At 46.4% G+C, this 27,802-nt stretch overlaps 2 protein-coding genes across 3 annotated transcripts in view; one reads left to right on the plus strand and one right to left on the minus strand.

The window, feature by feature from the left end:
- rbks (ribokinase) overlaps positions 1 to 15,694 on the plus strand; it is a 39,587-nt gene extending 23,893 nt beyond the window's left edge. For both annotated transcript variants that reach the window (XM_080011825.1, XM_080011826.1), the window contains 3 exons: positions 5,081 to 5,172; positions 9,979 to 10,167; positions 15,485 to 15,694. In XM_080011825.1, coding sequence (XP_079867951.1) covers positions 5,081 to 5,172; positions 9,979 to 10,167; positions 15,485 to 15,658 — 455 coding nt within the window. In that variant the 3' untranslated portion in view covers positions 15,659 to 15,694. The remainder of the gene's footprint in view (positions 1 to 5,080; positions 5,173 to 9,978; positions 10,168 to 15,484) is intronic.
- Positions 15,695 to 15,776: 82 nt separating this feature from the next.
- On the minus strand, positions 15,777 to 17,683 carry mrpl33 (mitochondrial ribosomal protein L33). The gene is made up of 4 exons (XM_080011827.1): positions 17,543 to 17,683; positions 17,339 to 17,357; positions 17,031 to 17,137; positions 15,777 to 16,203 (listed from the first exon to the last, which is right to left on the minus strand). Exons 1-4 carry the CDS (start codon positions 17,562 to 17,564, stop codon positions 16,154 to 16,156), a joined length of 198 nt encoding a protein of 65 aa, XP_079867953.1. The 5' UTR covers positions 17,565 to 17,683; the 3' UTR covers positions 15,777 to 16,153.
- Positions 17,684 to 27,802: the final 10,119 nt, after the last annotated feature.

Raw genomic sequence — 27,802 nt, forward strand, 5'->3', positions numbered from 1 at the left:
CAAGATTTCTTAATGTTTGACTGTCTTGTAGAGGGGATTGGCACATGGGCTTGTGAGCTGACCAGGAGACAGAGCAGAATGCCATTCCCTCTGCGCCCGATACCACCACCACCACCATCATCATCATCATTATAATTAAGAATATTATTATTTATATTTCTGGCCTGCAAGCTTCTTGTTTCTCTGCATAATAACACCCTCGCCATGTTGGCCCACCAAGGCAAGAAAGACATCTCCCTCCCTAAACCCCTACCTGTGGGCAGAGACACCCACACCTTGTAAATACAGTAAAATGTGTCAATTATCCATTATTTTGTTGCGAGCTACCGACCTTTCTTTGTGTACACTGATCATTGAAATTCTTTGAAATACACAGGAAAAATAGCCTCACACAACACCGGTAACAGCACTGCAACACAGAAATTAAAATAGCGTCAGCAAACAGGGAATTAAGCAATTATGCTTTGCCTGAAATATGGAGTGAGTTCTTGCACTGAAGACAGATTGTGGATTTGTGGAGCCAGTTTGGAGAAAAGGCTGGATAACGAAACCTACCTACCGGAGTATTACGGAGAGAAACTTTTAAAAATATGTACTATTCCTTTTAGGTCTAGGTAATTGGGGACCCAGGATCAGTGTGGCGGCATACCTGTTGCTTGTTGGTTGGTCTAACGAGCAAAAGGTAAAACCCCCATCCCCACACACTCAGGAGAGGAGCCCTTGTTATGACAGAGGTCCATTTGCTCCTGGGCTAATTCCACCTGGCTCACTCTCTACAATAAACTGGTGTGTCTACAACCCCGTCGTCTGTGTCTCTGTGCTGGAGGACCCTGACAAGACCACTTGGGTGGTGTGTAGTAGGCGAAACTGCCACACTTATATATGCTTCCCAAAATGTTTTTTAACCTTGGTGAGTTAAACTCTTTGTTTCCCCATTGCACCAAACTCACGCAATACTTCCTCGCTGTCTATTTCGAGGTCATGGCGGATGTACAGAAATATAAGTGGAATCATTTCTCAGCCGTTGTACTCCGTAAATACGTCCCAAAATGACTAACAAATAAATGGCAGAGGGGAGCAAAACTCAGCCAACATGGTTCTGCAGTTTTATTGATGGGACAGGAACATGTTTCAATGCTTAATATTCTCAAATAAATGTAGGTGTGCTCGCTATAGTGCTTTGACTAAGGGCTGCAGGCACCACTGCCTTGGCTTACCTCTCCATGCTCCCTCAATTGCCAGCACGCACATTCCGAAGATTCTGAAACGTTTGCTGTATTTCCATCCGGTAAATGCATTTCTATGAGTTAGCTTGTCAACCCAAACTCTCGCCCTTTCGTTTTACGATCTGGAGGTGGTCAATTTAAAATGTGGTGGAAGTAAAAAAAAAAAAATGTTTTAATTGAATTGTCATAGTTTTCTGTGTAACTCTTATGCATTACAGTTATCTTTATTGGGGGGGGGGGTGTATACTCCCTCAATTTGGTTCGCATTAATTTTTAATATTTAATATTATTTAGTCTCTGGGACACCAATCTGAGAAGATTTTTATTGTTAGATATGATTAAGAACAAACTTCTATACTGTACCTGTCTATACTAAAGTTATGGTAAGATAAGATAAACCTTTATTAGTCCCACAACGGGGAAATTTACATCGTTCCAGCAGCAAAAAGGGGACAGCAGAAAATAAAGAGCATATCAAGTACACACTATAAACAGTATAAAATATATAGAAACATACAAATAAAAAAAATCACCATACAGTAAATAGGAACCAGATAGTACTAAGTGTATTGCACATATCTTGACACGTTGCACATCAGGGCTTGCACTTTCTTTTTTTTTTTTTTTATATAAAAAAATTGCACTTGGGATTCTTTCACAGTCACGTGTGTGTGTGTGTGTGTGTGTGTGTGTGTGTGTGTGTGTGTGTGTGTGTGTGTGTGTGTGTGTGTGTGTGTGTGTGTGTGCATGCCTGCGTGTGTGGTTGGTCTACTGGCTGCACTGTTGGTTATACAGTCTGACAGCCGCAGGAAGGAAGGACCTGTGATAGCGCTCCTTCCCACACTTTGGGTGAAGCAGCCTATCGCTGAAGGAGCTCTCCAGTGCCATCGGAGTGTTATGCATGGGGTAAGATTGGTTCTCCATCATGGATGACAGCTTAGCCATCATCCTCCTTTCTCCCACCACCTGCACTGGGTCCAGGGCCCCCCCCCCCCCCGGACAGAGCTGGCCTTCTTGATCAGTTTGTCAAGTCTCTTCCTGTCAGCTGTGGTGAGGCTGTTGCCCCAGCAGACCACTCCATAAAAGATGGCTGATGCCACCACGGTGTTGAAGAAGGTCCTCAGGAGAGCCCCCTGCACTCCAAAGGACCTAAGTCTTCTAAAGTTATGGAGATAACAGTGAAACTGATCGAAACAGTCATTTTTCTACATTCCCTAATGGCACTTACGTCTTGCAAATGAAATAACAGTGAAGTTTAACTATTAATCACTTTTCTGGAGACCCCTCAGAACCTCTTGAAGGACCCATTGGTGCCCTGCAGTCGCCAGGTTGAGAACCAGTGGTTTTCACTAAAAGGACGATGGTGCATTGAAATCTCCACATTCTTCAAGGACATCCATCCGTATGAATGTAAACTGGAGACAAACCATGTCTGAAGGTTTGTCTCGCAGCCAGGAAGTTTGTCTCTAGAGCTGCTTTCACACATGTTCCACAACCCTGAAATCATCCGCATGAAATTACATTACATTTACATTTAGTCATTTAGCAGACGCTTTTATCCAAAGCGACTTACAATTATTCAAACACCGACGGACGCAGCCATCAGGAGCAATTAGGGGTTAAGTGTCTTGCTCAAGGACACTACAGCATGCTAGCAGGAGGAGCCTGGGATCGAACCAGCAACCTTTTTGATCACTACACCACCAGCTCTACCTCCTGAGCTACCATCCCCGAAATTATGTGTGAACGCAAATGTCCAAATCATTTGGACTGGACATTACCCAGACTTTACCCAGCCAGCACCCTAGTCTGCGTAATGTCCAATTATGTGTGAATGGAGCCGGTGATTGTCCGGAGCGTTTACTGCGAGCAAGTGGGCGTTTCCCGTGTTGACGACGTCTCTATCATGCACCAGTCATTTACGTTTGTGCAGATCCTCGTGCACAGAGCGTAGCTGCTACATACTCCTTTCTGCTTTCCTTTATATTCCTTTCCACTCTTTCATTGATATAATGTCCAAATACATGGAGTATCAACGGCTCTCTCAAAAACTCTGCAGCGTCATTGTGTCACATCCTGCCTCCTGGACATTCTACACAGGCTCTGCCCCTCATCTAAACCAAGCGGAGTATTTCCAGTAGGTGTGAACGCATCTGACATGGACAATCTCCGGTTTTGTGCTGCATGTGTGAAAGGGCAACTCTGGACAAGATCTGGCCCTGATTATCCGGACATTGTCCAGAGTGCATGTGTGAAAGCAGCTCACACCTTGTTAACTCAAGGTCTGAATGTTTCTCTCCAGGTTACTTGAGGAAAATTATCAGTGAGTGGGATCAGTCAGACTGATAACGCACGATTATATAGACAGTGAAGACCAGGAGTAATCCATTTACGATATCGGCAGGTCAACGTATGAAACTACAATTTTCTCATGAACGATAAGCGACGGATCAAGAGAGGTCTCAGGAGGAGAATTTTTATTTTTATTTTTTTCCCCTCGCGATGATCTCCTTACAGCTCGCGCTCATCTCGGAAAAGCAGAGCCACCAGCGCCAAGGGAGGTGTGAGCCAACGCCAAGTCACAGATGCCCCGGCCCAGTTTTAACGCCGGCAATACTGTACGTGTGACGTGGGCTCGTCTCATCTAGGTCTGTGGAGAGAGAGAGAGAGAGAGAGAGAGAGATTTCCTTTCCACTTTTACTTGCAAGCTGACCGGCAACCACCTCAAAGCGCCAGGTGGCCAGAACCCTGTGCAAACCCCCGCATCTGCTCTCTTAGACACCCACACATACATGCACACACACACGCACATGGACACACACGGACACACATGCGCACATACAAAAAGCGATCAAGGCATGTGTATTTGTGCAGCAGGTGTTTATGTCCCCAACACTTAGACATATAATTGAGCAACATGCCAACACAGGAACACAAGCACACACGTATACGTACACAAGTGCGCACACCTAACGTGAGGCTTTATTTTGTATACACAGATATCAGAATTAATCGCGTAGTCAACTTTAGACTCGCACGTACACAGAAAGCTCGCTATTAGATGCCTACACCTCATGAATATGCATTGGACAGTGATGGAGGATTACTTCTGACACTCTCCTTCTCCCTCTCTCGCCCTCTCGCTCTCACACACACACGTCCACAGTGGGTCACAGTTGCTCACCCACACACCGATGCACTTGAAACACACAGGGTTATACCTCAAGTAGAACACAACATACCTCACTAAGCGTGTGAGGCCATCACCTCGGGGGCCTTTCTTTCAGATGTTATATACCCCATATGATGTGCATATATATTTTTATTTTCTTGTCCCGGGAAATGCGAAAGTTGTTTTTTAAAAAACAACTTATTTTTATCGTGATAGACGCTTCCCCACTCGGGCTCCATCTTGAAAAACAACCACTGTTCTACCCTTTGTCCACCCCCCCGCGAAGGTGTAATGGCCAAAGCCGGGCCAACGCTGAAAATATTTTTCAATGAAGGTACGTAATTGCGGCTCTGGCGGAATTATTTCTAAAAGGAAACTCGATAAGTGGTCGCCCGGGCATGTGATGCAGAGCCAGAGCGCTTGCTTTAGCCAATTATTGCTTAAAAGGAATGAAGGATTTTCAGACGGATCTCATAACTTTAATCTTCCAACAGAGTTCCTTGAGTTCTTAGCCGACTACTGATGGGTTTTTTACCTTAATTTCCTCATTCATGTTATAGTTTTGTATTCTGTTATTATAATATTTTCTTATCTTAAAGTTTATCTTTCTGGTTGATCTATCTATCTATGTCTGCCTGTCTGTCTGTCTACTCTTACCATCATTCTCTTTTTCTTACTACAGTGAGGACAGTGTTCAACCCTGCGCCGGCTCTTCCAGACTTGGATCAAGGTTTCTATGCTGTCTCAGATGTCTTTTGCTGCAATGAGTCTGAGGTGATGAATGACACATACACACAATATATACACACACACACACACACAGACACACACACACACACACACACACACACACACACAACCTCTTTCACCACTGTTGACACGTAAGCAAGGACTACTAATAACTACTTTGTATATAACTAAGTGAAAATACTTAAGTGTGATTCACGATTCAAGAGGTTTATTTGTGCAACATACATATACATACGTTCATACCTATATGCAGTGAAATGTCTTTGCAACGCACCCGGAGATTATGCACAATAGTTACTAAACCAAACATAATAGCTAACCTAATTCCTACCTAGCAACTAACTGAAACAAACTGATTCCTAAAATGTAATGCAGTTAGTGAATAGAATAATGTAAATAAAATAAATTACAATTCAATAAGACTAAAAAACATAATACGGAGTGGGGGTACAAAATTGAAGTGAAGGGAATAGAGTTATATGTTATATGTATATGGGATAGGCTATTTGCATATACAGATATGTGCATTAAAGTGGCATGTGAATAAAGTGAGGTAGTGTGTGTGGAGATATACAATACAGTACAGTATACTGCACCGTATTACCTTAATAACATACCTTATTTGACTTCTTGAGTATATTAAGACTATCCATAGTCTTGTTGTGTTGTATCTATTGTTGTTGTCTTTTTGCACTTTCATGCCATAAGTTGTGTGTTACAAATATTACTGCACATTTGGAGTATGGGGAAACGCAATTTTGATCCTCTGTGTAATTACGTGTTGCATGGTACGATTGACAATAAAAGTACACTTTGAACTTTGAACTACAGTATACAACAGTACGACACAGAAAAACAGTGACACCGAGCAGAACAACAATACAGCGCAGTATGCAGTAACCCAGAACAGTATGCAGTACAGTATGCTAGACAGTACAATAAGGCAGTGGGGCCTGTGTGCGTGACTCAATGCTTTTTGTAAGGACCCCTGGTGAGTTCAGCATTGTTATCTCAAAGTATACTTTTGTATACTTTGTATACTTGTCCAACTTTACATAAGTACGTATACTTGTGTATAAGGTATACAAATGTATACACTAAAGTTGTGTTAAATTGAAATCCACTTAAGTTGTCCTTGGTAAGTTAGAAGTTGTACTTAAGTTCTGCTTGGATATATGAAATGCACTATATTTTTAGGTACTTTTGATGACCAAAATAACACTTTTAACAAGTATACTAAAGTATAGCTTAAGTGAGGTTAATGTTTTAATATACTTTTATAAATGTATAAGTATAATTGTAAGTAAGTATAAGTGTACTTCACTACACTTACAACATATACTTTAAATTAATACATATATTCAATCATAATTAACAAAAAATACACTCCAAGTATACTCCCAAAAAAGTACAAATCAGCAGAAAAACATACCTAACACACTTTATGGACATAAAATATACTTTCAGTCTGGAGAAATACACTTTTCTTCACTTGGGTACTCTCATATTAACCCCTCATCTCATATTTTGCCAGGCACGTGTGAGAGAAACAAAACTACTTAAAACAAAAAATCTGAGTTTGATGCTATATGGGTCATTCTGTTGCTTTCTCTACTTTTTTGGAATAGGGTTAGAAATAGGGTTAGGGTTTTTTTGAGAAAATAAGTGAAAGTGCATTGCAAAGCATAGAAATGGCAAACAATGTACCAATATACCTGTATATTATATTATATGTTTTATATTACATGTAACATATTTTTTAAGTTTTTATTATTTATAAAAAAAAAAAAATTTATTCAGTTAAACTGCGATGAAGATAAAATAAGTTCTTATGAACGCACACACCCACATACACACACAGATGGTTTCACTGTAAGTCAGCTCTGTCTCGCAGGTCACAACCCCGTGGCACATCAATGGGCTCGCCGATGCATTAACTCGTCCAGGTGAAGCGTCGGGTATGGGGACGGGCCTTTTACGGTAAAAACCCAGCGTCGTGGAACCTCACGCCTTCACTGTCAGGTGAAGATAGATGACGGAGGGAGCGATGGGGGAGGGATGGGCGGGAAGCGAAGTGAGAGCCGAGCGACTGAGTCACCCTGTCCCTCCAGGAGTAACGTGGACTAAAGTGAGTTTGCCCGGGAGTCTCTGTTTGATGTGGGAGCACGGGGTGGCGAGGCGGGGTTGGCCAGGTGTGTGTGTGTGTGTGTGTGTGTGTGTGTGTGTGTGTGTGTGTGTGTGTGTGTGTGTGTGTGTGTGTGTGTGTGTGTGTGTGTGTGTGTGTGTGTGTGTGTGTGTGTGTGCGTGCGCGTGTTGCAGGTGTGGCAGGGGTCATGAAAGGGAGAGTTAACAAAAGAATAATATGTCCCATTTTTTCTCTGTTTGGATTTTCTTTCTTTGGGTTTGAGTGCCAAGAGCCTCATTTTTAAACAAGTACAGAAGTTGCCTTACTTGTCACTTCTTATTTATTACTTCTTACTTATCACTTATCACTTATTATTTATTCTAGGCAAATGTTAAGGTTCATCAAAAGCAAACTTGACAGGAAGCTATGTTAAATGCCAAGAAACTGTCAACAAACATGGCTACAGAATTGCAATATGTGATGCTGGCGGTCTTGTTTTCTGAAAATGACAATGACAAGACCGTTTCCTGTTTTCCACCATAACTGGCTCAGGGACAGTAGAACAATAAGTTATTACATTACATTAGGTCAAATTGACAGACTGTTGTAAATCAACTGTTTATCACAGTCACGGCTAAAACTTTTTCTCTGAATAGATAATCTCGAGTTAATGAGTTAACGTTATTATAGTCTTGTTTTTTTTTTTTTTACATGTTAACAAAACGTTAAAAAAGTACAACCTCATCATCCTCCATTTATCTTATTGAGACAATTGCTCTTTCAGTGCAATTTGACACAAATTCAAGGTGTCAGGCTAATGGGCTAATTGAAGCCTCGAGAAGAGAAGGGGTTTGATTTAGGCTCTCACGATTTCACCATTATCCATCCAAAGGCGTCGGATGATTTCTGAGTGTTATTTGATTTCTAAGGGTGGGGTTCGAGGCTCGGAAAACGCGACAAAACCTCCCGAACCGCATGTTAAGCCGCATCCGTGCATCTATGAATGGATGCATGGATATGAATGAATGCACACGGTATGGATTGATATGGCATGCGATAATGGAATGCACTATGTGTACACTGTACGATACTATCAGTCATAACACAAACACAGTCAGTCAGACAGGTGACTCAACTCGCTGGTGTACTGCGTGTGTGCTGTGGGGGTGGGGGTGGGGGTGGGGGGCACTCGATGGTGGTGACTCAGAACGCGGCTCGTATTTTTTTCCTCATTCGGGCATCAGATCGCAACGGGGAGGCAGCGGGTTCTATAAAATTCCCACGAAGCACCCCGCCGTATATTCTTTTAACTGTCCGAGGCCATTATTCACTTTGCAAACTGAAGCACGCACACGTCTTGAGGGGTGAGGGCTTGAGAGGGGTTGAGAGGGGTGGAGGTCCCAGATCCCAGAGCCCCTATCAAGTGTAGACGTCAGCCCTGTCTTGACCCTTGATGGCATGCGCACATCAATGCAGCTGTGTGTGTGTGTGTGTGTGTGTGTGTGTGTGTGTGTGGTCCTACCGTACCGTGCTCAGCCCGGGGCGTTGGGGGGGCTCTTAAGGATCATAGAGTGCCAGCGCTCTTTTGATCTGTAGCCCACATAGAATGTTAACGCGTTCCAAAAAGCGTCTGGGATTATCTTTGATGTCCACCTGACACCGCCGCACGACATAAACGCTGGTGGACCTGTATCGCGTTCGCCATAATATGTCATTGTCCCAAAGTTGCAGACAAGTCCAAATCTAATGACAAGAGCGATTCCATTGTAAACTAGCTTTAGAGATTCATCACAAAATGAATTGTTTGTGTCTGTCAAGTAACTTTAGGGCTACTCAGCTGTTAGGACAGCATACCCAGAGGTCTTTTTACAGATTGCATTGTTTCCTCTCACTACAATAGGGGCTTTTTACATTGCCTCCACTCTAACCAATTTCCGTGGGGGAGGGGGATTTTATTTTTGCTTGACATGGTGCTGTCGTGGCCGTGGTGCTGATTGGCTAATCGTTGGTCCCCCCGCGGCGCTCAATGTATGCATCTTTTTTTCAACCGAGAAACTCCTTTCTCATGTCATAATGCCAGACCATAAGAATCAGTCAACTTGGTGGAGGGGTCGGATTCAAAGCTCTGGACCCAGGCAACTTCATATAGGTTTTGGGAAAAAATGTGATCCTGAAGATATTTACAAAATGCCAATTTATTTATTAACTGACTGACTGACCAAAGAGAGAAAAAGAGCAAGAGATTTTTTTTTTTTTGGTTGAGGTTATCCAAGATTTTATATTGTAAAATGGTATTGTCAATCATATTTTTCTTTCCAAAAAGCTTTTTCTAAGCAAATACAGTTTAGCAAAACTTATCTACACGACAAAAACATAGCTCACTACTTAAGTGCGTCTTATAGTATGTATACTAGACATTATTTGGCACTGTCAATTGAATACCTTGCACCTATTCTGGAGGGCACTACATATTCACCCTTCTTTTATAGAATATAAATCAAACCATGGCTTTGATGTCTCACGTGTTACACAAATGGTACTTGGTGACAGGTTTGATCCTTAGGGAAATACCCTGCGCCCAGTGACTTATTTTGGAATTGTTTTTGTCTTGCATATGCCAAGTATTACAGTTAGCATTTGCAACAATAAACGAATGAAGAGCATTGTATAAATATTGTATAACCGCCGGGCTGTTAATGTTTCAGGCGGAACTTCTGACGGGGACCCAGGTAGGTGCCGTGGAGGACGCCTGCCGGGCAGCCAAGGAGTTCCTGAGGCGAGGCTGTGGCTCGGTCATCGTAACTCTGGGTGCCCTAGGCTGTGTGGTGCTCCAGGCCAAGGACCCGGCCTGGCATCATGTCCCCGCGCCCACGGTCAAGGCAGTGGACACCACGGTAAGGACCTTCCTGACCGATTGAACTCCAAAATGCCATTTTTCGAGATGTAATCGTAATCACAACTGTAGGCTTTTTTTGTGCCGGGAATCATTTTTACCGACAATAGTTTTTTCGGATGCATCAAACTGGGAAATGAGAGTCATTGTGGCCGCATAAGTGAATTTTGTCTTCAAAGCAATGACATCATCCATATCCGATTTCTACCACTCTAATAATTACCTTGCTGTAAATAGAATACAGGTACTCCTCACTTAACGACCTACCTGTTTAACGACCGTTCGGACTTACGACCAGCTCTCCGACCAGTCCGTATTGTACGCTGCGTACAATACCGTGGCGTCTCAGCGTCAAGCATCTCATCGCGCATCACCCTTTATATACTATATACACTGTATACATCTCATTACCGTCAGTATTTACTACACTAGCATTCACATTCACGCCCCCTTGCCGTGAAATAACACGGGCCCTCGCTTATCGACCAGTTCGCTTAACGACCTGCTCCTTTGAACGGAACTCGTCCTTAAGTGAGGAGTACCTGTTCATCAATGATGATGTCAATTATTGTTTACACAGACAAGTGTCCGAGTCCACTGATTTACCAAAAACCTTGTGTATAAAGTCAGTAGCTGTATTCTAAGCGAGAGCATTCTCGGCGGATGATGCTATTTATTTATCAAGCTCTTTAAGGCAGACCCACTGTTTCATCACCAGCGCCACGGCAACTTCTGAGTTTGCCACTTCCTGATCGCAATCTTTAAAGAGGGCAGTTGGCACTTGACTCATTCCGCACCGGGTTCACAGGAGGCCGGTCAAGCGGCCAGCCGCTTCCTGGCCGCCAGCGCTTTTACGGGCCCTGCGTCGTCCCCGACAGGAAACAACAACGAGTCATCGCGTCACCAGACATGCACTAATTACATCTTGACGCAAAATGTGTTTGATGAAAGAAAACTCGTTCTAAATGGCCTTTCTTTCCCACAATAGCTCCCATGGCACTTCTTGGAAAGCTGGTCTCTGGCATAGTACATCTGCAATAAGCAGTCTAGAACGGTCTAGCAGTCATTTTAAAGAGTCTCGGCTTTAACAATGAAGTCATTATACTACTGTTGTAAAACCTCAACCCCCGACGTCCCTGAGAAAGTGATGTAAAAGTCTTTATACACAGTGATGTAACCAGTCTGACAAGTGAGTTTTGTGCAGTTAACCTGCGGGTCACCTCAGTGTCTCTGGGAACAAAAGTGCTCCCTTTCCTGAACTGTGTGCGACCCCTGACCTCCCCTATATCCTACACAGTCACCCTTCTTCTTCTCTCTCTTTCTCTCTCTCTCTCTCTTTCCAATTCCCTTCAGCCCCCCAGGAGAAATAACTACCCACCTCCACCCCCACCCAATCCCCCACTCACTTCCATGACTCACCTCTTGGGTCTACAACAGTCAGCAGAAAGCTGCACGGCCACGCTGTGGTCGGGTCTGCTCCCCCTCTTCAAACACACACACACACACACACCCACACACACACACACATACGCACACGCACACACACGGCAACTCAAACCCTCCTCCTGTTCTTTGATGGGCCCCATAAATCCTGTACTGTTTAACTCTTTTGGACAACCTAATCCCTCTTCCAGTAAATCCCCCGCCCCCTTTTTTTTTTTTTAACTAGAGGAAGAGAAAAAATAACTCCCAACACCAGATCGTTATCACGATTGTTATTCCCTTTGGATCTGATTTGCTGTCTGTTATCTGATGAGGACACCCAAATATTATCAGTTATTTTCTTCACTTCATTTTTGTTTCTGTGGGTTGTTGTTTTTTTTTTTTTCCACTTTCGGTTTATGTTTGCACGTTTATTCGTCAGGCTTTGTTTGGTCTAAATGCGGCGTCTGTTGTCGCCACACTCAGCCACATTATTGTTACCTGAGCTGGTATTAAACTGGGGATTATAGGCAACGATCTTGCGGTATCAACACAGTCAGAGTTGTTTTGGGGAATGCGGGTTCCCAGGTGGTGCTGCTAACCCCATTATCTCGACTCCCCTTGTTTCACCATAAATTTGGATACTCTCTGGTGCTGTCGCTAGACCTGTGGGAGATGGTCTTTCCTTTTAGTTTTGGTCGATCTGGTTTGTTTACCATAGTCATGGTTGTGCCCCTGTCTAAACTTCCACTGTGCGTTGAAACAACAAAACAACACAAGGTGAAGGCCTTTCTCGTGCCCCACTTTTTCTGCTTCACGACAAAGAAACAAAACTTTTCACCTTTTGTGTGCCCCTTGTGTTGTTTTCAAACTCTACCCATGCTCTACCCACTCCCTCCCCTTCCGTATCCAAAAAAGCACATTCTTACGCGGCAGAAAAGGCAACCGGCTGAGTCAGGGTGGGCTGGATGGATGAATAACAAAGCGAGAGCGACTCATCCTGGCCTGCCACTCCGCTCGTCCACTTATTTACCCCTCATCTTTTAATTGAGTTCAGGCTTCCCTCGTTCACATTGGGGATGTGGCTGCTTACATGTGGACGATTGAAAAACGCACACACACACACACACACACAACACAACACAACACACACACACACACACACACACACACACACACACACACACACACACTCTCTAGCTCACACATAACAATGCCTTCTGCCCAGTGAGGACTTGGGTGGCCCTAGGTTTTCCACGGTGCTGGGAGGTCCACTGTGTAGGGGGAAAAGGTAGACACTGGCATTTAAACCAGACATTACAGCTCTAATCTACGGCGGTTCTGGACAGTCAAATTGCTCCCAGTCTCAGCAGTGTAAGTGGATACAGATAAGGACCTCTTGCGTGCTCCTTTCCTGGAAACCCGGGGGTTTTGGGGAAAACCCCCCGAAAGAGCTTTACCCAGCTCTCACACACCTTAGGGTCTAGAGTGCGCGCACGCAGGCACGCACGCAGGCACGCACGCAGGCACGCACGCAGGCACGCACGCACGCACACGCACACACACACACACACACTCTTCATCAACAACTAATAGTCTTTGCATGTTACTGCAACTGCTGTTTACCACCCCCCTGCTGAGCCATGTGGCGGCGCCCTGTCCACTGAACCGCTGTGCATTTGCAAAGTCATGTTAATGTGGGTCTTATGCAAGGGGTGAGCGACACAACACTCAGAGAACGACAGCCGGATCAAAGGGGTGCCTGCTCCATGACCACTAATCGGTTCAATTCGAATTGCTTGTGATCTCTGCATGGTCATCACGACACTTCAGGGGAGCAAGTCCCCCAGCTGTGTGCGAGTCTTACCGGAAGCCTCTGGATGTGGAGGCCTCTCACGGGCTGAGTAATCGTTGCCCATAAGCCGGTCTTTTTACACCCCCCCCCCCCCTTCCATTTTCAGAGGTGGACAAATCAAAGGCCTCAGTAAAGGTCCACATTCACATCTGAGTACACGTTTGCGTTCATTAAGCTTGAATTATTGTAAGCATCGGCCACGGATGTCAAAGATGCCATTCCTAATTTCCCAACTTGGTTCTGAGGCACGGCAGATAAGAGTAGAGACGGGGGGGGGTTAACGAAGCAGTGGATGGGACTGACCGGCGAGGGCATCACCGCTCACCATCGCCGAGCGCTTCTGTCGTTTGATTGACAGGCCTCCAGATCTAACCTTCACCAAACTGTGTCGAGGGCAGCGGGAGCGGGACTGAAGGGGGTAGCACTTGTCAGCTCCATTGCGCTTCATTCGCTGGATTGGATCGCGTCACATGCCAGTCCCTGGGAATGAGACATTGTTTTCAGCAGAAGAAAAAAAAGTTGGGACGCCGACTCGCGTGCCCGCGCATGGAGCTGAAGTCTTGTAAAGGACTTCTTTGGCATTCCCTGTTGACGTACTATTCCATTACACTGTTATACAGCCATCTGGTGTGAGTTGGGGAATCTTTCCATGGCTCTGCCTGTTGCTCCACCCAGGGGTGGTGTGGCTGTCTTGAAAAAAAAAAAAAAAAAACAGGAACCAGGCCAAACCGTAACCAGAATTGGACTCACTGCATCACCCAGCAGTGTTTCCAAACTGCACAGCCAAGCTAGCTACCAGACAGGAGACATAAACACGTCGCGTGCTTCAACACCGATATCCACGAAGGCCGGCGAGATGTCTGAGGTGCGATGCCGCTCTTTCCGTCCTCTGACAGGCGTGACAATTGTGACCCCCGACCTCAGCCACCCATTCCGCCTTAGCCTCGCGATCCGCTATTCGGCGTGTGCTGAGGGGTTACTTGTCTGCGGGAGGCGGTTGAGTGGGTGAGGGGAGGTGTTTCAAAGGTGCTCAGCAAACGGTGAACTCAAAAGTGGTGAGTAATGGATCAGGCTTGTGAGAACCAGCATCGGGAGCCATTTGTGGTTAAACATGAGCATGTCGTCACATTCCATTGTGCCTTTTCCCATCAGTGACCCCCCCAACCCCCACTTTTTTTTCTTTTTTTCCATCCCATCCCCTCCCAGCTACCCGCTCCGGGGAACGGACAGCACATTCCATTTCTCCTATCAATGGATTGGCGGTGGCGGCGAGGGGGGGTGATTTATCTCCCCTTGCCAGTAAGCAAAAAGCCAGTGCTGTTTGGCAGTTATGGTGGAAGCCTCTTAAGGGGTGATTAAAGAAGCTGGCACGTGCTATGCAGCTGACAGAGTATTTTTGATTAAAGAAAATGTTTACTTGTAAAGGCTGACGTTTATTTAAAAGTCATAAAAGTTCGCACTCCAGTATCATGGACAGAGCAGGGAATTTCTGAACAACCCCCCCCCCCCCCCCCTTTTCCCCAAAATCACATCAGAAAATAATTTTAGAGCCGCGGTTCAAACTGAAAATCTTCCCGTCCCTTGTCTTACGCGATGCCCTCGGCTTAGTGATGCAACCAGCCAACTATGTGAGTCTGTCTCTCTTTGGCACAGTCACTTGGGTTGCGTAAGCTCTTTTCACAATGGTGGCGTCTCATTTTTTTAACGGCGGTTAAAAAAAAAAAAAAAAAAAAAAAAAGCCATACAATGGTAGAATTCACAAGGTGATTTAAAACATAATAGCTCACGACTCGGGGCGACATACCAAGCCCTGGACTACAGCTACGCGACTGATAAATGTCATAGCACCCCCTACTGCCGGAAGTAATCCGATTGTAGGGGCTGGTAAAGTAAGTAAAGTGTCATGGGACAGTAACCCTTTGCATTACGAGTGGATTTAACTACCATAAATGAAATTAATTTGACGGTTAAATAGCATCTAGAGTTCTCCATAGTTTCTCCAATGACTCCATAAGTGTCTTTGATATTGGTTTCTTTCAAGGGTGCTGGCGACAGCTTCATCGGTGCGTTGACGTTCTACATGGCACGCTATCCCACCATGCCGCTGGAGGAGATGGCCAGGAGAGCCAATCAGGTGGCGGCGGCGAGCGTGCAAGCGGTCGGCACTCAAATGTCCTACCCCGTTCTAAAGGACCTGCCAGCAGAACTGTTCTGAAGACGGCCCCTGGAAGCCCCCTCGAAGCAAAGGTCTACCCAAATGTTCATGTGTGTAATGAACATGATGTACATATGCTTTAGAATAAAATTACCTCTAAACAACAACCATCTCCAAATTGGTTATTCAACAGTTGCATTTTTAATAAAAACAACAGATTTACACTTATCCTTTCCAAAAAACAAAACAAAAACATGCATCTTAAATAATCACCTTTGCTTACAGAACATATTCTCCAGACAAATTCTCAGGAGCAAAAATCTTGCACCCAAGGCAGGACCGTCCTAATATGGAACAACTGAATTGAGTACGTTGTTTTGACAGCATTATTTGGAGGAGGTGGTGGTGGGAGTCGCCAAACATACAACAACTTCCACACATTCAGAAGATTTAATGTTTGTAGACTGTGAACTGCGGACCAATCAGTGGACGATCCACTGAGGAAGGGCGAGGCAAAGCCAACGCCATATTGACATTCCATATTTGCGTGCCATGTTAAAGGGATCTGATCTTCTTCTTTTCAAAGAATAGGACGTGCTTGTTCACTGCAAGGACAGAAATACAATGTTTAGAGGGTAAATAATGGGATGTCTGCTGATATTAACCTATACTACTGTAATAACAATGGAAATTGGCTATTGTGTTGCACGATCACAATTGCAACGCTGTACTAATTCATCAATTCTGGACAGAAATGCAGCGCTGTGATCCTGAAAACAAGTTTCACACTGAAAGTGAGGTCATAAAAATAAGCAGTTATCAGGTCAGGTCTCATTTTACAGGACTTAGGTATTTTTTTTTTCCCCCCTTATTGTTTTCCATTCCAAGTACTTCAAGCAAACCAAATATAAAAAAAATGTTCAATGTGATCTTCATTTTAACACACACACACACACACACACACACACACACACACACACACACACACACGTAGCCAATTCACCGGTTGTCCTGCAAGCACAAAATCCTGGAATACCTATTTTCAAGGTATTCCAGGACTTCAATTTTGGAGGACGAAATTTAAGCACCTCAAGGACCTGGAAAGAACCCTGAGTTATACATGTTTACAATCGTTCAGTTAAGAGTTAAGAGGATGGCAGTGGGCCGGGGGTTTTGTCAGGATAAATAAAGTGTGCTGTGGCAGAAAAAAGGTTGTGAAACACGGACTTAATACCGGATAATACATGCTTGTGTGATAACACCGAAAATGTGCTCGTTGACGAAGCAACCGTCGGGCTTCATGTTTGGTCCAAAACTGTCCAAATGCAAGCATACTTCCCCTCTAGGACACTACTGTATGTGTGTACCAGTATGTGCTTCTATGTACTAATGGCAACTGAAGTAATTGTACTCTGCATGTATTCCATATTACCGAGTGGATCGTTTTTCCGCAGCACCAGCTTCTCTCTCAGTCGTCCCCGTTTGGTGTTGAAGCAGTAGCCCGTCCCCGCAGCGCTGACCATCTGCACCAGGACAGTCCTAGGTAAAACAAATTGAATTCGGGGTGACCTCACCTTTACCAATAATATAAACATGGTGAAGTTTAACATCTAGAGAGTCAAATTGACTTTCAGAAAGCGTTTCAAGGATTATATATCAATGGGTCACACTCATACCCTGACACAGGGACAGATAGATAGATAGATAGATAGATAGAACTGTATACTTCATATCACTTACTTGGATTTTGCCTTGGCCACTGATGAAAATAAACAGATAATAGTTAGTGTCGGACTGAAAATAGATAAAATACATATAATATAGAATAAAATACATGTAGGTTGAGTGCATCTATTGAGGCTTCACTGTGTGGCTAACTGAACCATATCATAAATTGATAACAAGAACGAATATGAACGTGTCTGGCGTAAAGGTAATGCTTACTGTTCACGGCGGTGAGAAACATTTTTAATTATCTTTCATCCAGTTCTTGGAAAAACCGAAAAACAATTTCCAAAAACAAATAAGAGCGTCGCTTGTCGCGACACATTGACCCTGTAGCTGTACTTCCGGGTCTGCTTCCGGGTGTGTAACTACTGCTTCCGGTTTTCCTTAAAGGCGCAGGCAGCTGATGTTTCTGGAAGGCATTAACACGTACAATAGTTTGTAGGTTCTACAATATTCCAAGTATTTTTTATTTTTGTGATATACAGCAAATTTTTCCTGCTATAGCTAATTTATTTGGTCTTGTTCATTGCATATGGACATTTTCAATTGTTTTTATTCGTATTATCTGTATCTTTATCTATTTGTATTCATTGTCTATCATCAAGTGTAAACAATCCATAGTTTTACGAAAACAAATGACAACAACAGAATAAAAAACTAAAGAGCACGTCATTTTTTCCATCTGTCTATGTGACATACAATTGCGCGACAGTGTTTTGGTAGTTTTAATGCTTATTGGACATGGAATCACCAGTCCTACCGAGGTGTCTTGTAAGAACACTTAAATACGCTGCAGAACCCCCGACAGTGTGTGGGGTCAAAACCAGGCCAGAAAGCACCGTACACGTCAGTGAAGTGTTGTAAACGCACCTTGCTGACAGCCTCCGCGCGTAAGGCCTAACGGCCAGTGAAAGATTGTAAATGTACATATATACGTCGATTTAAACGATGGCTTGAAGATCTTGTCGGGTAAAAAACTGGCGCAGAAAACCTTGCAACTGTCCTGTGTCGAACCTTGACCCTTTCTTTCTCCATTTTCGTACATCTTGTTTATTTTTGCTTTTTCTCACTGCAATCGAGTTTCACCTCACACAATGTGTAGCGGCGTGTAAAGCTTGTTTTTTTTTTCCCAGTACGACAGCGAGTAGTTTGCTCAGCTCGATGATTTACCATTTCCCTTGAATGAGAGTGTCCTTTATATAGTGATAGCAAAGTGTGGAAAAATAATAAACACAATTTATTTATATAAAAATAGATTTATTGAAAGTAAATATGGTGACAGCCAACGTTAACGTTAATGACATCATTATTTCATATAGGTGGCTTATTTACTTCGTTTTAAGCCCAATTACAATGCCAGAAACATGCACAATGTAAGTACTGGAATACCTTGAATATAGACCCTTTTGTGCCAAAGTGCTTGAAAAGTCAACACCTTTTAACACTTTTACGACATAGATGATGGCAGGGAAATGTAAATTGAACCCAGCATGGTTGGAAATAGAAATGTATAAATTATAGTAGATGACAATGAGATTAATAATAGATATATTGATGTATAGATAATAGATATACTAATAAAAATATAGGACAATGAGAATACGATTGTACTTTCTAATTATATTTGTTTTGCCTTGAAAGAAACTCCTTGAAAATGGAGAAAAAAAAAAGTGCTTGAAATAGTGCTTGAAAGTCCTTGAATTTGATTTTGTAATGGCAGAAGAACAAATCTTTATATAAGTTGAGGGGGGTGGAGGGTTGGGGGTACCGGCTCATCAGCCAAGCAGGCGAACCGACACAGCGGCAACAAGCCGGAGAGGGGAAGCCAGGCATTAAGAGCCCTCGCCATTTAGGAAGTGAACATGAATATTATTGGACAGGCCGTGCAGCCTTGTAACCAGGCAAGGCAGCAGCTGTCAGGATGTGTGCGGAGGAGCCTGCGTCACGAAAGGGATAATTCTGTGAAGGAGGCTGCGACCACCACCTCTCCATCTCTCCTCCACCACCCCCACCTCCACCACCCCGCCCACTCGCTATTCTCCGCCTCAGCCTGCTGAGGAGGGTTAGGTAAACTCTCTCTCTCTCTCTCTCTCGTCCACTTCTCTGCCATTTCCTCACTGTTTGGTCTGTCTGTCTGTTGTTCCATGCTCCATCCCCACTTTCTTTTAATTCATTTACTATTTATTTTTCTCACTATCTCACTCACTCACTCACTCACTCACTTATTCACTGTTTCACTCATTCACTCACTCACTAACTCACTCGCACTCTCGCAATATTGCTCACTCACTCACTCACTCATCCCTCACTTGCTTATACACTCACTTATTCACTCACCTACTCACTCACTTGTTTACTCCACTCAGTCACTCACTCGCAATCGCGTTCACTTGTTCACCGGCTCACTTGCCATCTCGCTCACTCGCAATCTTGCTCACTCACTCACTCACCCATTCACTCACTCGCAATCTTGCCCGGTTGCAATCTCTTCACTTGCTCACCTGCCATCTCTCACACGAGCAATCTTGCTCACTCACAATCTCCTAATATCACTCACTCACAATCTCACCCATTCACTCACTCGCAATCTCGCTCCCTTGCTCACTTTGCCATCTCACACTAGCAATCTCACACACTCACTCACTCACTCACTCACTCACTCACTCACCCTCCCCATATTTTTTTTTCTCCCCGGCAAAAGAGTGGTAGTCATTTTCACAATGACTGAATGAATGCCAATGGGACCCAAAATCACAATCATCCTTAAGACAGAATTGTCATCCCCATTTGTCACTTTAGAAGTGATCAAAATCACATCAAATCATGCTGAATCTCAATTGATGCATTCCCCCTTGTAACGTATCTGCTAAATATCATTACATTGATTTAGGTCCAATTAGAGTGGCATGTGTATCTCGATACACAGTTGCTTGGTTTTCAAGTCATTAGGAGAACAGTATTCAGGCTGAGATCATGAACGCAGGGAAGTGTGCACTCGAGGATGCCGGCATCCCGGGAGCGAGCCACAACGAACATATTATTAGCAGTCACAACAACGGCTCGCTGTTCCTGTGACCTAACAACCTCCTCTCGGTAGGTGACTCGGTGACTCACACAGGCACAGCGAGTCACAGCCACCGAAAAAAAAACACTGACATACTGGTTTCACAGCTCTCCAGCCTGCGTCAGCACGCCAGCCCATTATCCATATCGCGTAAGTGGGGTGGGATGGATGGATCACAAAAAGGTGAGACCCCGCCCCCCCCCCCTTGGCAGCCATTTGGCCAGGACGCATTGTGCCAAGTGAACTGCTGTTTGTTCCCTTCAAAAATAAATAGCTGTCTCAGCAGGATCGTATGAAAGTATTAGTAGCAAAGGAGGAAATGAGAGGCCAAAATGGTTTCACATGCTGAGCCAAAAATTAAATTCTAACGTACGTGGGGTGGAAGCCCCGCACATATATTGGCTGACATTAGATATACTGTGTGCCACACAGTGAAGCCTCAATAGATGCACTCATCCTGCATGTATTTTATTCTATATTATATGTATATTTTATCTATTTTCAGTCCGACACTAACTATTATCTATTTATTTTCATCAGTGGCCAAGGCAAAAACCAAGTAAGTGATATGAAGTATACAGTTCTATCTATCTATCTATCTATCTATCTATCTATCTATCTATCTATCTATCTATCTGTCATGATCTCCGCCTTCTTCTACTTTCTCCTCACCAGTCGCCCATTGCTAGATTGTCTTCGATGCTTGCACCAGACTCTAGAGCGTTCTCCGGACTGATTCCCTGCTACCGACTCTGCCTCGCTCCGACCACGTATCCTGCCTGCCACTTCGCCTGTCTTCTGTCTTCACTCCTCGTTATCGAACCTGCCTGTCCCCGACGATGTATCCTGCCTGCTCCCTGCCTGTCTTCCGTCCGCTCTACAAATAAAAGACATCACCAAATATTCCTGCCTGTCTTTGTGCTGCAATTGGGTCCTAACACCCCTTACAGTACAATCTGGCCAACAATGGACCCAGCACACAACCCCGAGTTGCTGGCACGCCTGGGAAGGGTGGAGTCACAGCTCCAACACCAGGAGGCTGTCCTAGCCTCCACCTCAGCGGACCCTCGGCTAGCAGCAGCTAGCCAGGAGCAAGGGCTCGCCACGCTAGCCGCCCAGGTCCAGCAGCTCGCCATCACAGCAAGAAGGTCCTGGGTTCGATTCCCGCCTGGGGTGCTGTTGGCACCGTGCTCCGGCGGGTAATCTTCCAAATAGCCTTTCTGTGTGGAGTTTGCATGTTCTCTACGTGCTCACATGGGGTTTCCTCCACCTCACGTCAGTAAGGACCCCCCTCAAAAACATGCACACATCATCGTCTGACCAGCGATGGACACTTATCACCTGGTCCCGGGCGCGTCCACGAATGCTGCCCACTGCTCCTGGCTGTGCCCCCGGAGGAAGGACAAGCCAAGGATGGGTTAAATGCAGAGGAACCATTTCACCGGCCACCATCCAAAGCATGTGTGTGTGCAAGCATGTGTTCTAGTGTGGTGTGTTGTGTGCCAAATAAAGACTGTTTCTTCTTCTTCAGAACGCTACGCTGGAGACGCAGACGGCTGTAGTCCGTTCATCACGAACTGTTCCATCCTCTTCGCTCTGCAGCCCCACACCTTCGCCTCCGAGGAAGCCAGGGTGGTGTTCGGCGTAAATCACCTGACGGGCCGCGCTCGGCTATGGGGAATGGTCGAGTGGGAACGACACACACCAGCCTGCTCCTCCTTCGCCGCCGAGCTCCGCAAGGTGTTCGGGGTTACATCACGGGGTCCCGATGTTGCTGGTGGTCTCCTGGGTCTCAGTCAAGGGTCCCGCTCCGTGGTAGATTACGCGATCAACTTCTGCACCCAGGCTCGACTGAGCAAGTGGAACCCGGCAGCCCAGATTGACGCATTCCTGATGGGATTAGCAGAGTACGTGAAGGAAGAGCTAGTTTCCCACGACCTGCCCACCTCTCTCGATGGCATCATTGTGCTTGCTTCCCGTATCGACCGACGCATCCAGGCCCGGCAGCGAGAGGCGTCGCGCCCAGCAACCCGTCTCCCAGGTTCCTCCGGGTCGCCAGCTCTTCCGGCCCGTCAACCCCGGAGTGAGGCCCCTCCCATGCAGGTTGGCCGGGCCAGCCTCACCCCGGAGGAGAAGGAGAGACGCCGGGTGGGGAACCTTTGCCTCTACTGCGGTCTAGCTGGACACTACATCTCCGGGTGTCCGGTAAAAGGCTGGGCTCGCCAGGGAGGGAGGAGGTCCTGGTGAGCCACACCTCCAAACCCTCCTCCAACCCACGCCCCCTGTGCCAGGCTAGGCTGCTGCTGCCCCAATGCTCACATTCCCTCGCCATACTTATTGACTCTGGTTCCGATGTTAACATAATCGACGATAACCTAGCACGGCAGCTGGGTGTTGGTCGAGTTCTCCTGCCTTCTCCGGTTCCTGCCACTGCCCTGGATGGCCGCCTCCTGGGGACAGTCACCCATCAGACAGTGCCCATCCGCATGCTCCTGTCCGGCAACCACCACGAGACGATACAGTTCTGCATCCTGCACTCACCTCGTCACCCTCTCCTCCTGGGGTTCCCCTGGCTCCGGCGTCACAACCCACACCTCGACTGGACCACAAGGGCTATTCTGGGATGGAGTCCTGCGTGCCATCAGGTCTGCCTGAAGCAAGCAGCCGGACCTCAGCCACCCTCCAGCTCCGCACCTGACACGTTGGGGGTCCCCGCCGAGTACCTCGACTTCAGGGAGGTCTTCAGCAAGGCCAAGGCGACATCCCTTCCTCCGTACAGGCCATACGATATTGCCATCGACCTCCAGCCTGGCTCCACCCCCCCCAGAGGCCGCTTGTACTCCCTGTCCGCCCCGGAGAGAGAGGCCATGGACACCTATATTAACGATGCCCTGGCGGCGGGCATCATCCGTCCCTCCTCATCCCCGGCGGGGGCTGAATTCTTCTTCGTGGAGAAGGACAAGTTGCTTCGCCCCTGTATTGACTATCGCGGTCTCAACGACATTACGGTCGAGAACCTCTATCCCCTACCCCTCATCTCATCAGCCTTCGAACTCTTGGAGGGGGCCACGTTGTTCACCAAGCTTGACCTACGCAACCCCTACCATTTGTTCCGGGTTCGAGAGGGGCACGAATGGAAGACAGCGTTCAACACTCCCGGTCACTACGAATATCTGGTGATGCCCTTTGGTCTCACCAACGCCCCCGCCGTCTTCCAGGCCCTGGTCAATGACGTGCTCAGACCATGCTCAACAAATTTGTCTTTGTGTTCCTCGACGACATCCTGATCTTCTCCCGATCCCAAGCTGAGCACGTCCAGGTGGTCCTGCAGCGCCTCCTGGAGAACTCAGTCTTTGAAGGCGGAGATGTGTGAGTTTCACGTCCCGTCCGTCTCCTTCCTGGGGTACGTTGTAGGGAGGGGGACCATCCAGATGGACTCCACTAAGGTCTCCGCCGTCACAACCTGGCCCGCCCCGGACACCCGCAAACAACTCCAGCGCTTCCTCGGTTTTGCCAACTTCTATCAGAGGTTCATCCGAGGCTACAGCACGGTGGCTGCCCCCCTCACAGCCCTAACCTCCTCCAAGGTGCCGTTTCTGTGGTCCGCCGCCGCCAACAACGCCTTCCTGGCCCTGAAGGCACGGTTCACTTCAGCCCCCACTCTGGTATTGCCTGACCCCGAACGGCAGTTCGTGGTTGAAGTGGACGCCTCCGACGTGGGAGTCGGAGCCGGTTCTCTCCCAGAGAACCGCCTCCGACCAGAAGCTTCATCCCTGCGCCTTCTTCTCCAGGCGTTTGACCCCGGCCGGGGTCACGCGATGTCAAACCTGACGCCCTGTCCCGGCAGTTCCAGGAGGAGGAGGAAGACGATGCTGACCCTGACACCATTCTACCGTCCTCCCGTCTAGTTGCCACACTCACCTGGGAGGTGGAAGAGAAGGTCAGAGCCGCCGCCCAGGACCAACCTGGACCCAGTGCATGTTCGCCCGACTGTCTGTTCGTCCTGCCTGACCTCTAGTCCGAGGTTCTTCAGTGGGCCCCAAACTCCCGACTCACCTGCCACCCGGGGATCCAGCGGACGAAGGAGGTCGTCCAGCGTCGCTTCTGGTAGCCCTCCCTGGGTGAGGACGTCTGAGGGTTCGTCAATGGCTGCCCCACTTGTAACCAGCACAAACCCTCTCTTCTTGCTCCTGCCGGTCTCCTACACCCACTACCGGTTCCTCATCGCCCCTGGTCTCACATCTCCTTGGACTTCGTCACCGGTCTGCCACCATCTAGCGGCAACACTACTATCCTGACCGTGGTGGACCGGTTCAGCAAGATGGCTCACTTCGTGCCTCTACCGACGCTCCCGTCGGCCAAGGGCACCGCCAAGCTACTGTTGTATCACGTCTTCCGCCTCCATGGCATCCTGGTAGATGTGGTATCCGACCAGGGTCCCCAGTTCGCCTCGGTGTTCTGGAGGGAGTTCTGTTCGCTCCTGGGAGCCACCGTCAGCCTGTCCTCAGGGTACCACCCCCAGTCCAAAGGCCAAATGGAGCGGAAGAACCAGGAGATGGAGACGGCCCTGCGCTGCATGACATCTCAACACCCGTCCTCCTGGTCTGAGCAACACCCTGACCAGTTTGGCCACAGACCTCTCCCCCTTCCAGTGATCAGAGAAGGTCGTCAACCCGATGGCAGTGCGGCTCAAGCTCCACAGGTCCATGCGCGTCCATCCCACCTTCCACGTGTCCAAGGTCAAGCCAGTCCGGAAGAGTGCTCTGGTCCCCTTGGCGCCTCCTCCGCGCTTCATTGTCAGGGGTCCTGCCTTCTCTGTCCGCCGTCTCCTACGTTCCCGCCAGCGTGGGAGAGGCCTGCAGTACCTGGTGGATTGGGAGGGTTACGGCCCGGAGGAGAGGTCCTGGGTCCCTGCGAGGCACATTCTGAACCACACTCTCATCAGGAAGTTCCATCAGCGCCATCCTGACCAGCCCTCCAGACCGGGTTAACCCTCCCGACCGCAGACCCCACCACCTCTATTGTCTGCGTCCTCCAAGATTCAAGATTTTTATTTTTATTTGTCACATACATATACATACTTTCATACATTCAGTGGGGCAAAAAAGTATTTAGTCAGCCACCAATTGTGCAAGTTCTCCCAATTAAAAAGATGAGAGAGGCCTGTTATTTTCATCATAGGTACACCTCAACTATAAGAGACAAAACGAGGAAAAAAGATACAGAAAATCACATTGATTGATTTTTAAAGAATTTATTTGCAAATTATGGTGGAAAATAAGTATTAATAAGTATAAGTATAAGTATAAATAAGTATAACAAAGGTTCATCTCAATACTTTTTTATATACCCTTTGTTTGCAATGACAGAGGTCAAACGTTTTCTGTAAGTCTTCACAAGGTTTTCACACACTGTTACTGGTATTTTGGCCCATTCCTCCATGCAGATCTCCTCTAGAGCAGTGATGTTTTGGGGCTGTCGCTGGGCAACACGGACTTTCAACTCCCTCCAAAGATTTTCTATGGGGTTGAGATCTGGAGACTGGCTAGGCCACTCCAGGACCTTGAAATGCTTCTTACGAAGCCACTCCTTCGTTGCCCTGGCGGTGTGTTTGGGATCATTGTCATGCTGAAAGACCCAGCCACGTTTCATCTTCAATGCCCTTGCTAATGGAAGGAGGTTTTCACTCAAAATCTCACGATACATGGCCCCATTCATTCTTTCCTTTACACGGATCAGTCGTCCTGGTCCCTTTGCAGAAAAACAGCCCCAAAGCATGATGTTTCCACCCCCATGCGTCACAGTAGGTTTGGTGTTCTTTGGATGCAACTCAGCTTTCTTTCTCCTCCAAACACGACAAGTTGAGTTTTTACCAAAAAGTTCTATTTTGGTTTCATCTGGTATTCTCCCAATCCTCTTCTGGATCATCCAAATGCTCTCTAGCAAACTTCAGACGGGCCTAGACATGTACTGGCTTAAGCAGGGGGACACGTCTGGCACTGCAGGATTTGAGTCCCTGGCGGCGTAGTGTGTTACTGATGGTAGCCTTTGTTACTTTGGTCCCAGCTCTCTGCAGGTCATTCACTAGGTCCCCCCGTGTGGTTCTGGGATGTTTGCTCACCGTTCTTGTGATCATTTTGACCCCACGGGGTGAGATCTTGCGTGGAGCCCCAGATCGAGGGAGATTATCAGTGGTCTTGTATGTCTTCCATTTTCTAATAATTGCTCCCACAGTTGATTTCTTCACAACAAGCTGCTTACCTATTGCAGATTCAGCCTTCCCAGCCTGGTGCAGGTCTACAATTTTGTTTCTGGTGTCCTTTGACAGCTCTTTGGTCTTGGCCATAGTGGAGTTTGGAGTGTGACTGTTTGAGGTTGTGGACAGGTGTCTTTTATACTGATAACGAGTTCAAACAGGTGCCATTAATACAGGTAGCGAGTGGAGGACAGAGGTGCCTCTTAAGAAAAAGTTACAGGTCTGTGAAAGCCAGAAATCTTGCTTGTTTGTAGGTGACCAAATACTTATTTTACCGAGGAATTTACCAATTAATTCATTAAAAATCCTACAATGTGATTTCCTGGATTCTTTCCCCCATTCTGTTTCTCATAGTCGAAGTGTACCTATGATGAAAATTACAGGCCTCTCTCTTCTTTTTAAGTGGGAGAACTTGCACAATTGGTGGCTGACTAAATACTTTTTTGCCCCACTGTATATGCAGTGAAATGTAATGCAACGCACCCGGTGATAGAACACTATGTCCTAGGAAAAAAAAAAAAAAAAAAATATTATTTCTATTAGACCGACTAACTGACTCCTAAAACATAATACAGTAAGTTGAATATTTATAGAATAAAATAAAAATATATAGAATAAATTACAATAAAAATAAAATGAAATAAAATGGAAGAGATAGAGGGAATATGCCTATGTATATACAGATTTGTGCATTTAAGTGGCATGTGAATTAAAGTGGCATGTGAATGTGAATAGTGTGAGGTAGTGTTTGGGATAATACAGCACAGTATACAACAGTACAGCGCAGCAATACGGCATCACGAACAACCCTGAACAGTGACACAGTATGCGGTACAGTATGCTACATACAGTACAGTAGGTAGTGGAGCCTAGTGTATGGCTCAGTTAGGACCCCTGGTGAGGTCAGCATTGACAGTTCTTATGGCTTGCGGGAAAAAACTCAGTCTCAGTCTCTCTGTTCTCACTGTGTGACTGCGGAGGCGCTTGCCTGACCGCAGCAGCTGGAACAGTTCGTTGTTGGGGTGTTAAGGATCCTTCATGATCCTGCGGGCTCTGCTACTACACCTCCTGGTGTACAGGTCCTGCAGGGAGGGGAGGGTAGTTCCAGTGGTACGTTTGGTCTAAACGCACCACCCTCTGCAGGGCCCGCCTGTCC

Source organism: Zeus faber, assembly GCF_960531495.2.
Source record: "Zeus faber genome assembly, chromosome: 13".
In the NCBI taxonomy this organism is placed as follows: Eukaryota; Metazoa; Chordata; class Actinopteri; order Zeiformes; family Zeidae; genus Zeus; species Zeus faber.